The 14664-nt window shown below is 41.1% G+C and overlaps 1 protein-coding gene and 1 long non-coding RNA gene across 6 annotated transcripts in view; one reads left to right on the top strand and one right to left on the bottom strand.

The window, feature by feature from the left end:
• Window positions 1–4481, top strand: part of akap13a (A-kinase anchoring protein 13a) — a 124877-nt gene extending 120396 nt beyond the window's left edge. For all 5 annotated transcript variants that reach the window (XM_085441526.1, XM_085441838.1, XM_085441758.1 and 2 more), the window contains one exon: window positions 1637–4481. In XM_085441526.1, the coding sequence (XP_085297652.1) occupies window positions 1637–1689 (53 nt within the window). In that variant the 3' untranslated portion in view covers window positions 1690–4481. The remainder of the gene's footprint in view (window positions 1–1636) is intronic.
• The window catches only part of LOC146718260 (uncharacterized), a 185760-nt gene continuing 175556 nt past the window's right edge, over window positions 4461–14664 (bottom strand). The window contains exon 4 of the long non-coding RNA XR_014916840.1: window positions 4461–5164. This is a non-coding gene — a long non-coding RNA (uncharacterized LOC146718260). The remainder of the gene's footprint in view (window positions 5165–14664) is intronic.

Genomic DNA, 14664 nt, shown 5'->3' with positions numbered 1-14664 from the left:
TGCTTAATGAATAAATAACACTTAAAAAGAAAATCCACCTTTAGAGAGCTGATCAGTGATTAGAAATACATTGTGCATCCCTGCATGTAAACACTATATTGCACCATATTAAACCACTTTCTGTGTCAGCTGTTGGCCTGATATGTTCTGTCACAATGAAATTGATCAGAATGATCTGAAGCCAATCTTGTTTTAAAGCAGACTTGAAAAAACTGTGAGCTCAGTGAGAAGCAGACATGTAATTTTGGTCACATGCTCAGATCTGCTCAGGCTGTCACGAGGTCTCACATGGAGCTTAAATTTGTTACAATATTAAATTAGTCACAAAAGTAAATTATTCAACTGTCCTACATTTTTAGGGGGATCTTGAACACTGTTAGAAGTGAGCTTATGTCTGACACAGAAGAACTACACTTGTTATAAAACACATGAACTACATGTAGATGTGAACTGATGGTTCTGAAATGAGCAGTGAGCCAGCATAAGGCCACACAGTTGGGACTCCCTGTTGGTAACAACATATCTTTAGGAGTTTATTTTGTGTTTGCATTAAAGTGCCCAAAGGGGAATGCTAATATCCTACCCAGCTGTGACTGCAGCAGTGTGTTTGCTGTGTGTTGTGGGTCTCTTAATGGCAGCAGAGTTCAAAAAGAGATACTATAGTGTTGAATTTAGACTATGCAGTTAACCCATACTGGCCAGCTTCATTATACAACTCCACCAGTAACAGTTTTCAGTACGTGTTACTAAGAGCTTAAACAGAAGCTACGGTGTCATTGATGACAACCACCACCCTTGAGTAATGAATTGTTTATGTTTAAATTAGCAGCAAATAAACATCAGTGACAAAAAGGGTGTCCACTAAACCATTTCAGATCTTCTTTGGGTGTAATTCCATTTCAGCGTCACCATTTTCTCTTGCATTTTCCCCACTATAATTTCCTGGATGGCTCAGAAAGATTAGAGGAAATGCTATAGAATTTTGAACATTTTCACTTGTGTTACTTCCATAACAGCTTAGAGGCATAAAGGCTTAAGAAAGCCTGGACTTTATTCTTGGTCTTTTTCTCTGTGTTCAGTTCCAACACAAATTTGCCAGTTGCTGCTTCTGGGCTAATCACTGTAAATGTAAAGGCTGCTGGTGCTGGACAGTACTCACCCTGAGGCACACAGGCACACCCTGTGTTGCAGGAACTCTGACCTCCCGGGTTCATGCAGTGTGGACACTATTCAGACAAGTGTTCTTGCAGCAGTGATACGGGCAACTCTGAATTATTTGGAACTCATATTTCAATTTCTGTGCAAAATTTGGTGACACTATGTTACAAAAGCCTTATAACTCAGATTCTCTCGTAGACTGTGGTTTCTCTTTTGGCCTCCAGCAATGGAAAATGGAGGACAAGCCTATTTGTCCTTGAAGAAAAACAAGCTGGGAGTTTCTGCAAATATGTTTCTGTTACTAAATTTCAGCCATGAGTTGCATTTTGGAAGCATTTAGTTCTCGTTTTGGCATTTAGAGAATATTTGTGGGTTGCAAAATCCTGATGTGTATAAGGTGAAACGTCACCGGCAACTGATCAGAAATCAAAATCCTGTGTTTTCGGGGTGATGCTGACTCCTGTTCTCCTCTTCACAGACTCCCAGCCCCTTCCAGAGCCGCCTCTGGATGGAGAGATTTTTTTCTGCTGAGACAAGTGGCTCTCCTCCTCCTCCTCCTCCTCATCATCATCATTACCATGAACCCATCAAACCACTCTGACAGTGGAATGTGCTGCCAAGTAGTAACACATTCACCTGCGCACACAGGCTTTTTGAATCACCTTGAAAAGGCTTTTAGTTAATTTTCCATGTCATAACATAGAGCTGTTTAACATTACATGGAAGAAGATACATTTTAAAATCAAATACCACAGCTTTTAGTTTGTTGGGAATTAGGATATATTAGGCTCTGCTGTGGTGTGCGTTTAGGATTCAGTTCAGTAGCTAAAGTGGGAAGGATGGACTGGCTCTGCACTTTTTCGTTATTCTATGTCCAAAATTCATCTTTTCCTTTTCCAAATAAATGGTTAGAATTTCTTCATTTTGAAAAATCAGACATCTGTGACAGCTCAGTATCACGCTGAAAGCGTTTCACAGTGAATTGCCTTTCAGGCTCTTCCAAGTCTGTCAGGGGCTCGTGTGTTACGGCTGCCTTTTTTCCTAGAGCCCCGCACCAGCAGGCTGTGATGTTAATTTACAGAAGCAGGGCCTTTTCCATGCGACTTTAACCACACGTTCAAAGACACAGACAAATCCAAATGCCACTGTGAATGTCAGCGAGCTCCCTGTGGCACTGGAAACTCCTCACACCTAATCATATTCATTGACAGCTAATTGATGACTGAACCCACGGGGGGGGGGGAACTTACGGGTCCTAGCAACATTTCTTAATCAGAGAGAGTCCAAAGCCGTTTCAGTGCTTCAGTCACAGTGAATCATAGCCCGGCGTTCGCGTCGAGTGTTCAAAAAGCAGATGCGATTAGATCCGCCGAGTCTGTCCCCAGTTTGCAAGCAAAAGGGAATTGGCTAACTTGTGTAATCCTTAATGATGACTTCATGCCATCAATCATGTTCCTTAATGAGGTTTTAATTTATTTGAATTATGGCTATCTCCAATTTGGAGTGAAGCTCTTCAGATGTGTATTTTCTTAGACGCTCAGTAATGAAAGGATTGAGAGTTATCTCTCTCTGTCTAATGGCTCAATTCATATCCTTTAGTGTGTTTTAGAGTCTTGGATGGATATTGGCTCGATTGTCGTTTCATCTGCCTGTCAATGGGCTTTTATGCAGCCCTCATCTTTCATCTGAACGCCGACAAGCAGGGCTTTCCTTCGTTTTTTTAATTGCATGTAACTCTTCAGGTAGCATACTAATGGTTTCTGTGTGTTAAAGAGATCAACTCTCTCTTTCGCCTCCTTTCAGTTCCCATAATAGATTCTGCAGATGCACACAGCTGCTGGTCGTAGGAACGGAGGCCGTTAATTTACGGACAAAGCAACCGCTTAGAGGGAATGAGAGTGGACATTAGCTACAAATATGTTCTGTTGTTGTTTCGTGACTAAACCGACTCAGCAGGTAGCTCGTGAGTCTCTGATCATTTCAGATTAGTCAGCACTCATCAGTGGTTTTGAGCACTTTGTCCTAAAAATGTTAACACGTTTATTTTTAATCGGTGTGAGATACGAGGAAATATGATTTCTTTTTTTTTAATCAAGGGCAAAATGATCCAAAGACGGTTAAAGTGTTTAAGTAGATTCAATAAGGGGCTGTGAGCTTTTATGGAGGTGACCCGTCTTAATATTTAAGACCTGCGAAGCTCACGCTGTGGGCAGGACTACCTGCGGGACAGGTAGGAAGGACAAAGAGACGTTTAAAAAGGATCCTCTTCCCATGAAAGGCAGAGCAGCATTGCCGAACTGCTTCCTTGCTGCCTCTTTTTCTCACGTTTAAGTGCTTGTTTGTTAACTCGCTGTCTTGTGTTGAGGATTTGACTTCACATCCAGGCTGGTTTATTATAGTGTGTCTTGTAAGAGGCTTATGCGGCCTGCCAATTAGTTGCTTCATGTCTTTTGTTTATGGCTTTGGTGTAATCCTGTCAAAGAAACGGAGAGGGGTAGACTTTTGGTGTTGCTTTAAGGTGTGTTTTGACCACTAGGGAGCACTGCACCTATAACTAAATAATTTCCCTCCCTCACACAACAGCAACAACCAGAAAGTATGAAACTGTTTAGTTTTTTGTTTAGTTTTTTTCCCCCTGTGACTCCTGCTGTGAGAAATTGATGTATTTTTTTCTCAGCAGGTCAGAGATAATGTGATGAGCGTGGGCTCTCACACTCTGCGACATTTTTCCCCACGGCATTTGTAATTGACTGCAGAAACAAATAAGTTGTCAGAGATTGTAATTGGTTATTCAGTGTAACCAGTCAGCAGCAGCTTTAATGTGGGGGGAATAAAAAGGTTGGAGGAAGCGACTGGGCAGAACCACAGACCTCTGTAAGGGACAATCAGCAGACACAAGTCGGGAAAATGAACTCCCTCACCAGTGATGATGATAAGCCTGTCCGAGAGACGAGTGTGTCCATTAGGTGAACCCTGCGTAGCCTTAAATCTTAATGATAAAATGCACTAGAGTAGAACCCAGCGTCTTCTCAGGAGAGAGGAGAGCTTTTATACCTCTGCTTTGAAAGGAAGGAAATGTTTGTACTATTCAACTGGTACACAGTTGTTTCGTTCTCAGCAATGTAAAAAAAAAAAAGAAGAAAAAAAAGGGCAAATGTGTAAATATGATTTATGTATAATACAAATTACTTGTAAAAAATAATTGACTTGTGATTTATTGAAGCATTTTGTAAGAATGTTTTATTTATGTTTTATTCTCACCAACAAGGTGATAAACAATGTAAAGGTGTATTTCTCTCATAATAAAAAAATACCACAATTGACATCCTGAGTATTTGTGGGTTATTTTTTTTTTACAGCTATTCTTTTTTTGTTCTGTCTTGGTCAAGCTTCAGTTTGTATACACTGTAACCAACATGAAAGAATTGTGACAAAATAGGATGTCTGCTAATCAACCAATAGGAATGTAATGTACAGCCAGTGTTGGGGAGTAACGGAATACATGTACCGCATTACGTATTTAAAAGACAAAATATGAGTAACTGTATTACGTTACAGTTACTGTTTAAAAGGGTGGTATTCAGAGTACGCCCTGAATAACGACTCCTTTCTCACTCTAGCGATGGACATCGTTTACAGATGATCTCATCTTTTATTCACTATGACCTGAAACTACTGATTGAGGACAAAATCATCAGAAACTTGGTTACAGAGGTCACAAGAGTGAGGAGGTCTGGTTTTCTGTTTTACTATTACAAGTGTTTTTGAAACCAGGAGACCCAGAGACTACACCCATCTTGTATACTGTTTCTCCTGGTTTCTGTACTTAAAAAATAAATAAATAAATCAAACTAGATGTAGCAAAGAAGAAAAATCTAGTTCAATTTTGGCAGCAGATACTTGCTTGTATATTTGTCCTCCAGCTGTTGTTGTGATCGAACCATGGGGAATGCAGAGAAGTAACAGTGGTGCATCTTTGCCTTCATTCTGCAGATTCTACAAGAGGCTGCAAGAAAAAGAAAACAAAAAAGTTTATGCGTGTCACATAGCGTGACTTGTAGTGAACTTACAAGACTGCTGATGTTACAGTTCGAGCCCAATGGAAACAGATGGTTTGAACAGCAGAATGGTGGGGCGTCTGAGAGGACGATATCAAGGTCCTCCCTTTTTGACTTCATACAGAACGAAGACTTGTAGTTTAAAAAAAAAAATGTCCAACTTTCTGAAAGTTCTCAGCTTTTTGTAAAAAGAAAAAGAAAAAAGACATCACTGCAGTTCTTGAGAGAACAGTATGTTTTTGTGCCTTCAGGGGGAAGATTTTCAAATTAGTTTCTGCCCCAATAACTTATTAGATTTGCTGACTTATTTGTCCTCAACATTTTTTCTAATTATTATTTTACCAACGAACGATACTCACAGAATTTAAAATGCACCACTTTCATTATTTAGCAGGATTTCCAAAAGTAAATTAATTTGATTTAACAGAACATTATATTGTTAAGTGTAATACACGCCTTCGGAGTGGGAGTCGCAAGTTCGTATCCAGTAAGGGTCCTAGGCTAGACACATGCTAACCAAGCCTACTGGAATTGGAATATGGAATGGAATTTTCGATACCCAACATTCACAAACAACAACAACAACAACAACTGGGATCTTGTTGTTGTTGTTGTTGATAACTGATAACTGATCTCACAGCTAGAGACTGACGACACATGCTACGGCAAGGAGCCGGACGACAGGTCAGGGGGACGATATCATCACCCCCACCTGAGTTTGGGTACCAAGTGTGATGAAGAAAGGTTTGAAAAATTAAGTTGTTTCAAAGTACAGTGCTCAGGTTTCGACTCACTGCTGTCTCAAACTCCAGTCTCTGTTGCAACACACCTGAATAAAATTAGTAAGTCATTAGCAAGACTCTGTAGAACTGAGTTGACAATTTGATTCATGTTACAGCAGCTCATAAGTGAATGAACACGATGCAATAAAAGTACTTTTAGAACAAAATTTTTCCAAACACATTTTACGTGAGTAGGGTTAGGGGTTGCCACTTCAGCAGGCAGTCAAGTTCTATACTCTTGCTACTAATTTTATGCGGGTATGTTGGCACAGGGACACATGGAAAAGTTTCAGGACACCGGCCCTCAAGTACTGGAGTTTGACACCCCTGTTCTAAATCAAACTACATTAAACGATGTTGTAAAAGCAAAAACCATCAACATTATATCAACGTAAGGGATACAGAAAATCATTTTGGGAAGCTTGCAAACGTGCATGTTTATGGTATGATAGGGTACTTATTGGTATCACAGCTTCATCTTTAAGCCACCTTCATAACACTGAAAACATGGATTCAAACCTGAGGTGACTATGCTAAGCCCCCCGTCTTGCTTCATGCTAAAGACCTCTGGCCTACCTGCACGACCGAGCACACTCACTGGATCCGCTGCCATTAGGAAGGTGGCTGTTCGCACATTTCCAACCCTCAGGCTGTGTCATCTCGTAATAAATAAGTGTGAGCGTTTCACATCTGGACACTGCCTACCAATAAGAAAGCTCTATTAGACTTTAGAACTAACACATGTACTTATACCACCATGTGTATTAACAGGGTAGTCTGCCATGTAGACCCACACTGTCAGGTTAATAAAACTATAATCCAATTGACCATCCTTGATTTTTGCCCACTTTGCCCAGTACATAATCCAGGCTGGTAATGAGTACAGTTTTTAACTGGGATTCTTTCTCTCCCCTTTATCCTGATCAGTATTCTGGTCCTGACTGCAACAACTGTGTCTGTTTTGTTTTGGAAGCTTTATCACAATAATGAAAAAAAAAAAAATCATTCTCATTAATCCAATTTTTGTTCCAGAGGCAATTAAATTGCTATCACTAAATTGTGCTAATGCTTTGATTTCCTGTTTCCTGTTGTCGTGCTGCAGTTTGAACACCACCAGAGGAAAATGCTGACAGAGATCTTGATGGATTGACAGCAGTGGTGGCACACGGCAGCACTCGTTTCTCCTGATAAATAAAGAGCCAGCTGCTTTAATCTCTCCATGCTCGGCGGTGTTTTGCCTCTGGAAACCTCGACTGCGGAGGCTTTTTTCCCCCTTAACTGTAGGATCTTGTATGCTATGCCCAGTTCATCACCATGGGATCTTTCTAAATATTTCCCCATTTTGCTCATTCCACATATAAGCTCCAGAGACAAAATACCAGCTGATAAGACTCAGCCGTGTTGGTAGCCTGATAAGGTGCAGTGCAAATTCTGTTTCTTGGTCCAAACCCCTGTAAAAGTTCACCTATCTCTGTTTGGAGCAGCAAACAGCAAGTCCGCCTGTGACGGACGTGCAGTGACAGAAAACCACACAGCCTCGAGTGAAAAGTGGAAGCTGGGAGGCAGAGAGGGAAAGAGGGGAAATAAAAGCATGAATATGTAAATATTCCAAATTAAAAATTTCATCATAGCTTAGAAGAAGAGGAGAACAGCCGTGCTGCTCATGCTGATAACTCTGTGAGGCTTGAGTGACTAACGATAAACTTCATGGTACATTCTCAGATTTATTAATTATCTGCTGCTGATAAGATAAATCTGGCATTGTTGAGCTAATTACCGTCACATGATAACTGTCTAAATCTGTCTAATTGATAGTTTGAAAGCAGCTTTGAATTGAGCTGAACTAGAACGGCCAACTTTATCGAAGCATCACCACTTTCCAATAGACTGATGTGTTACAGCAAAAGGCTTCACTTTCACTGAGAAATAATCTCTCTGCAGCTCGTTCCACTCACTTGGCCTTTGGTCAGTAGAAAATAGAACTCAGAAACACTAATAAGACCATCACCAGCAGATCTTCAGGAGTGGAAGACGTACTCATATTTCCTTCATGAGTCAAAGGAGAAATACCACAATATAAAACCACAAACCTGCAGGAACCAATTTTAGCCATTCGGGGCAATAAACGTGCTGTAATCGCTGACATTTTCAAATTAACCCAATCCAGAAGCTCCAGACGTTCCTCTTAGACAGGATTAGCCGTCAGTGCTCTTCGTACTCACTTTACATGCAGTGATGTCGCATGTTACCGGACTGAATTGTGGATCCACTGCAAGACTTTTTTTCTGGTTATTTGCACTAAAAAGTTACATTTCAAGCCAGCACAGGCATCGGCCAATCAAGTCACATTAAGAAAATATCCAGACGGGTTCAGCATCAAAATTTAGGAGACGCTGATCTGTGCACTGTATAATCAACCTGTGGATGTGGAAAAAAAACACACAAAAAAGTCCCAAAACCTAATCACCTATCATCAAGCACTGAAAATATATTTGTGTTTGAATCCTGTTTACATTGAATCATTACTTGTTATTAATCTCTGGCTCTTTTGTATGTCTTTTATCTAGTCTTACTCCCCTCACCCCAAATGGTCACATCAGATGGCCCCGCCCCTCTCTGAGCCTGGTTCTGCCGGAGGTTTCTTCCTGTTAAAAGGGAGTTTTTCCTTCCCACTGTCGCCAAAGTGATTGCTCATAGGGGGTCATATGATTGTTGGGTTTTTCTCTATGTATTATTGTAGGGTCTACCTTACAATGTAAAGCGCCTTGAGGTGACTATTGTTGTGAATGCGGTATAAATAAAACTGAATGGAATTGAATTAAATTCTATTAAGGCTTCAAGTTATTCATTGCTGAGAGCACTTTCTCGGTGGCCACTTTCTAGGTGATTTAAAGGTGGATGCTGTTTAGCATTTTGTTGTGATAAAGGAACAGTTGACAGTTTTATTCCAAGGATGAGTTAGCATCCCATTTAACAACTGCATTCATACTGTCGCCTACGTGCAATCACACAAGCCGTGTCCACAAATCAGAGGGGAAACTTTTACAGGCTACACGACAAATTCAAGAATAAAAACCTACCTTAAGCCACATCATGAGCCTGCACACATTTAGCACACTAAAATGAAAATCTCGCCACAGTTACAAATGTTAAGAAAGTGTAAAGTATAGTGTAAAAAAGCAGGAGAGACATTTTCTCCGACTGCAGAAGTAGATTAATGAACTCACCACACACTGGGACGTTTGGGTCACTGACTTTAAATTCTGAACACCCTCAGCGCATTTCCATTTGTTTAGCAATTTTGGAGTGAAATCGAGTGAGATCAGCTAGTTTTAAAACTAGCCTCACAAGCTGATGAATCACCTCCTTTTAGTTCCAAAGAGACATGAGGGGTACTTTGCAAAGTTTTACTTGCATCCCCCCATGTGCTCCAAAGTCCTGCTCGGTCATGCCACCATCTTGCTGCAGATGCAACAAGTTACATTAACCAGTAATAAACTTTGTTTGTTACTGCAAAATCTTATCAGGAATGTGGATGGTTAACCTCTCATTACCAAAAATACAACAGAGTTTTACTTACAGTTCCAAAAACACATCATTAGAATTCAGCTGATGGGGCATAGTGACCTTTAGGATGGTCCTGGGCCCCCAGAGCCCGTCCATAACATCGGCACTGTCGAGGAGGAACTTTCATGGGTTGAAATTAATAACAGGCAGTGTGTCAAAATGGCCTTATTTCCAGCTGGAAGCTTCCTGTCACATTAGTTTTACAAACATCTCTTTTGAAATGGAGATCTACGTGGATAATCCTTCTGGGGCTGCTGTGGATTTTTTTTTCTTGTTACAATAAGCAAGTAACTGCTGGGAAAACTGTGGGCGAGGCTGAGTGGCACACTGTCCCTGCTGGCGACAGCCGTGGCCAGAGGCATTAAATTTTCATGCTGTCCATCTGTGCCATTCACACGATATCTCACTTGACCTGATTGGTTTTTACTCGTCATGCTCACATTATGCTGCATGTCTTATCTGGTCTAGTAAGGATGGACTACAATAATCTGTAATCTGCTCTTTTTTTAAAAGAAAACTTTGGTGACACTTTGGTGTCTGCGGACCTCTGCATTTGTTTTCATCAAAAATACATAAAGACCCAACCACTGCTTTTATGTTCTGGGCCAATACTGCTTCCCATTTGGGACTAAACACATAAGAAAGAAGAAAAAAGGGCAACTTTGACTTTCTGTGCCACTTGACTGAACTACCTTAATGTCTTGAATTTAAAAGAAGTACCTTGAAACAAGTCCTCATTGTCTCAAAGCGTTTTTTTCTTTTTACCAGCAAAAGCTGTCATATGCAGACATCAGGTTTAAATGGCTTCAGCCTCTTTACGACCCTGAACAGGAGAAAGCGCGTACAGAACATGAATAATAAATTACAGCAGCTGAGTAGGCTCCTTCACCTAACGTGTCGCATCCTTCTTAGGAGTCATAGGATGAAAAGTTCAATAACAAACAGCAGAAGTTTAGGATGAGCAGCCGAGCCCCTAAACACTAAATGTGGCACAGCTGCGATGAACAGGAGTACTTTCTCCCAGCGGATATTTACAGAATGCTGAGTAGATATTATTCCAGTCTTCCTGCAGGTTGCAGGAAAATCACAGCACCACAGCGGGGTGAGTAGTTACGGCTGCAGCGGGGATACAGGGCGGGGAGAGCCTATGCCAGGTCCTCCATCTTGCTCAGAGATGTGAGGATGATTTAGGAGGCCTGTCTTTGCCAGGGTGTCCAGAGAAGGAGCGGGGCCGAGCAATCCTATTACTCCTCAATGACCCTGCACACACACACACACACACACACACACACACACACACACACACACACACACACACACACACTTTCCAATGGCTAGAAGGCTCAAACAGTGTGCAGGAAGCTGCCACCACACTTAAGGACCACACTGTAGTCAAAAACCAGCTGGCAGTGTACTTCAAGAAGCACCATCACTATAGCACAATGTAAAGCTCACAAGCTGTTCACACTAGAAAACCATTATGTTAATAACTTTATCTAATTCACTGCAATGATTTAGTAGGCGATATCCTGGCATTTTTAGCCAGTCTCACAGCAGTTCTGTGAAGAGCAGAGTTGGCCACATATATACAAATATCCTTTGTGCACAGCTGTGACCTTCCAAGTTCCCAATTACTATGTTTACATGTTTTTTGCTCTCATTCATGAGAAAACAGGACTAAGACAAAGGTTTTTATCTGGCTAATGAAAATAAACATTTAGCTATTACTGCCATTCACCATCAGTCATGCAGATGGGGTTTTGCTACAGTTCAACCCCTTTCAAGGATGGCACTGAAATATTAGCACATCCAGAAACCCCTTAGAAGGAGCAGTGTTTTTCTTTGTGCGGATGCATTTTGTTAGCTGGCTCATTTGCTGACAACCCTAGACAGTATGAAAGATGGATGGAGCCACTGTGATGTTACCTCTTGGTCAGTAAAGTCCCATTATGAAACCTAATAAGAGGGTATTTTTGCCATTACACTCGTGGTGTTTTAAAGCTGGATGCAGGGAGCAAGTGACAAAGACGTGCAACTGACTGTCATTTACTCAAGCGGAGCAGACGCTGGATAATCCTTCTTTCTGACTCTAATAATGACCGTAATTTACAAAATTAACTTCATGTTCTATTCACTTTAACATGACCTCAGTAAACACTTTCATCAGATAAGTGTTTACTGAGGTCACAAAGCACGACAGCTGAGGGTTGGCTCCCATTAAAAAGTACAAGTTTTACAGCACTTCCAGTTTGCTTTGCTTTTCAGACCCAGGTGCTATATCTGTTATCTTTTTTATGTCTATCCGGTCGTTAAGTGATGACGTGACGAATCCTACTTCCGGGCCTAAAGTAGTCTGCGTTTAATATGGCTTTTGTGTTGTTAACATGTTTAATGTTTTGTATTTTCTTCTATTTAAACTCAAAAAGCTCCTAAAACAGTCAGTGATCACTGTTGACCTCCCTCGGCTTTTATTACCGCTAATCTTAATATACCGCTTATATTATGCTAACATAGCTGTGTCGCTAGCGGTCACGTAGCACATCATTATATACCAGCTAGCCAAACTTCAGTAACCCTACAAACGTCACTGCTGTTTAGTTTTCTGTCTTCATTTATGTTGGAAGTGATAGCAGAGCTGTACGTTTTAATTTGTTTCCAAAACCCCGCAGTCAGGACATGCTATATTGTATTTAGATAGAAGCTAGCGAGCTAACTCCCTGCTAACTTCTAACTCCGTTAAATGTCATAAATTCCGTTTTCATGGATGCCTGGATGTTAAACTCAATTGTTACACCTGGTAGAGCAGAACGCTGATCATTTTATTAAAGATGAAAGACTTTAGACAGTTTTTCAACTCTCAGTAATGCCATAGTGATCGTTTGATATATGGACCTGCAGCAGAGTTTAGGCCCAGACACGGCTAGTGACGTCAGACTTAACGACCGGATATGTTCAACCTGCAGCATTACTCCATCTCCCCCTACGTTGAGCATTCTCTTCTGTCACGCCAGCTTCCACATGTCCTCCCTTACTACATCCATGAATCTTCTCTGTGGTCTTCCTATTTTCCTCCTGCCTGGCAGCTCCATATTTGCTCAATATAGCTACTGTCACTTCCACTGATAATCATAACTAGGGTTGCCAACTCCCTGAAAAATAAATAAGGGACACCTCGTGGCCAGGGCTGGGCAACCCAGTTGTCTTCACCCTTCCCAGTGTGGTAGCTCTTTTTTTGTGTGTGAAATTATTTTTTAACCATTTGACTTGAACTTGATTTAAGCAGATGCATATTCTTTGTGATATGACCATATGTGAAACAAATGATCATTTAGCCATTTATTTTTAGCTCAAAATGACAACATTAACACAGTAAAACAGGTCTCTTTCTTAAACAGAAGCCTGTCATGCTTAACTTTTGAGAATATAAGTAAATCTTTCTTTAAAAGAACTCTGTCCTGCTTAACTTAAAATTATATAAATTAATAGAAAGCAATAGAACAAAAATATTCTTGTAACAGTGCACATATAGTGCATTTAGTATAATTGGCTTCAGCTGAGGTATTATTTCAGCTTTTCTAATGCTAATCAGCTGCTCCTGTTTGTAAACCCGCTTGTTCCCATGATTACGCATCATAACTCATCATCATTATTCATCTATGTATTACTTTTATGTATTAGTCATCTATTTGTTGTAATCATTTATCCTTGCAGTTGTTTATTACACAAAATAAATTATATTATTACACTTCTGGCCACATAGCGCTGATATTCACTGCACATGCCCATATTAACCTTAACCAGAGGGTTTAAAAAAACAAACCAGTGTTTACATACCATATCTGCTTCTGCCATGCCTGGTGGACAAGAAATTGGTTAAGGGTTCCCCGAGCTTTCACGCCCCTCGTGTTCTTCATGTGCCCACCATTAGAAGCATGCCTATGGAAAAAGTGCGCCAGCACACAGTGCAGTGCGCTTTATAGTGCACTTTTCCAGCCAGGTGTTTTCCTTTTCCCATTCCTCCCTGTACTTTTGCAGCCTTTTTTTTCTTTCTCTGAGCGAACAAACATTGCTGCTCTAATGCTGGGCTTACACTGTGCGATTTTTGGCCCATTTTGAGCCGATTTTTGAGTCGTGCGACCGATTTGGTGATCGGCCCGATTTTGGCCTTCATCGTGCATCGTGTAGTATACGTGGGGTAACGAGAAGCGATTAACACCTCGAGCAGCTCCCGATCATCAATCGCTCGTGAGGGTGTCACCACAGGCGCTCACATTGCTCACGCGCAAACACATAAACGTCGGTGAAAAAGACGGAGCAGCACGGCTGTGCAGCGTGTGATCTGGACACAAGCGATGGAGGCACAACTTGTAGAACTTTGGAAAGCTCATCCGAGCCTTTTCGATGTGGCCTCACAAAATGATCACGACCACAACAACCGTGAAAATAGTTGGATTTACACTGTTGCTCAATCACAGCTGCCTTATTAATGTTTTTCATTAGCAATTTAGCAAAGTTGATGGTGAGTGAAAGACAGACAGAGAGAGAGAGCGACAGATTTTCTGTTATAACCTTCATTTTATGGAGGCACAGTGTGCCGTCCGAGACTTGCACCGCAGTGTCGGCGTTTGTTTCCCTGTTGGCCGGTATTTTCTCCGTAAGCGACCTTTCCTCGACCAATGAGATAAGCGATAATCTGACTTGTCATACTCGAATTGTCATAAGTGTGCTGTCAGCGCATTGGTCACAAAGCAGGAGAGGGGCTGGGAATTATGTTTTCAAACAAAGTGTTAATTCCATTAAAAGTTATAGACTACTTTTGATTCTCACTGTATTACGGGATAAAGTGCGTCCCTTATTAGCTCAATACGGGACGTGAACTTTTGTTTCTAAATACGGGACGATTCCGTTTTTTAAGGGACGGTTGGCAACCCTAATCATAACATCTTCAACTCTGCCACCTCCAGCTCAACCTCCTGTCTTTTTGTCAGCGCCACCATCGCCATTCAGCAATTCTGAATATTGTGGTTCGGAAAGACGGAGCCAAAGGCTAACATGTACTGTTAAAAAAGAAGAGGACTTAAAATAGATCCTTGGGATGC

The sequence above is a fragment of the Copadichromis virginalis genome, linkage group LG1, assembly GCF_057382275.1.
Source record: "Copadichromis virginalis isolate Kocher_CV1m ecotype Utaka linkage group LG1, C_Virginalis_male_GT1.1, whole genome shotgun sequence".
Taxonomy (NCBI): Eukaryota; Metazoa; Chordata; class Actinopteri; order Cichliformes; family Cichlidae; genus Copadichromis; species Copadichromis virginalis.
The sequence above is the reverse complement of the archived record's forward strand: the minus strand, read 5'-3'. Positions and strand labels throughout refer to the sequence as shown.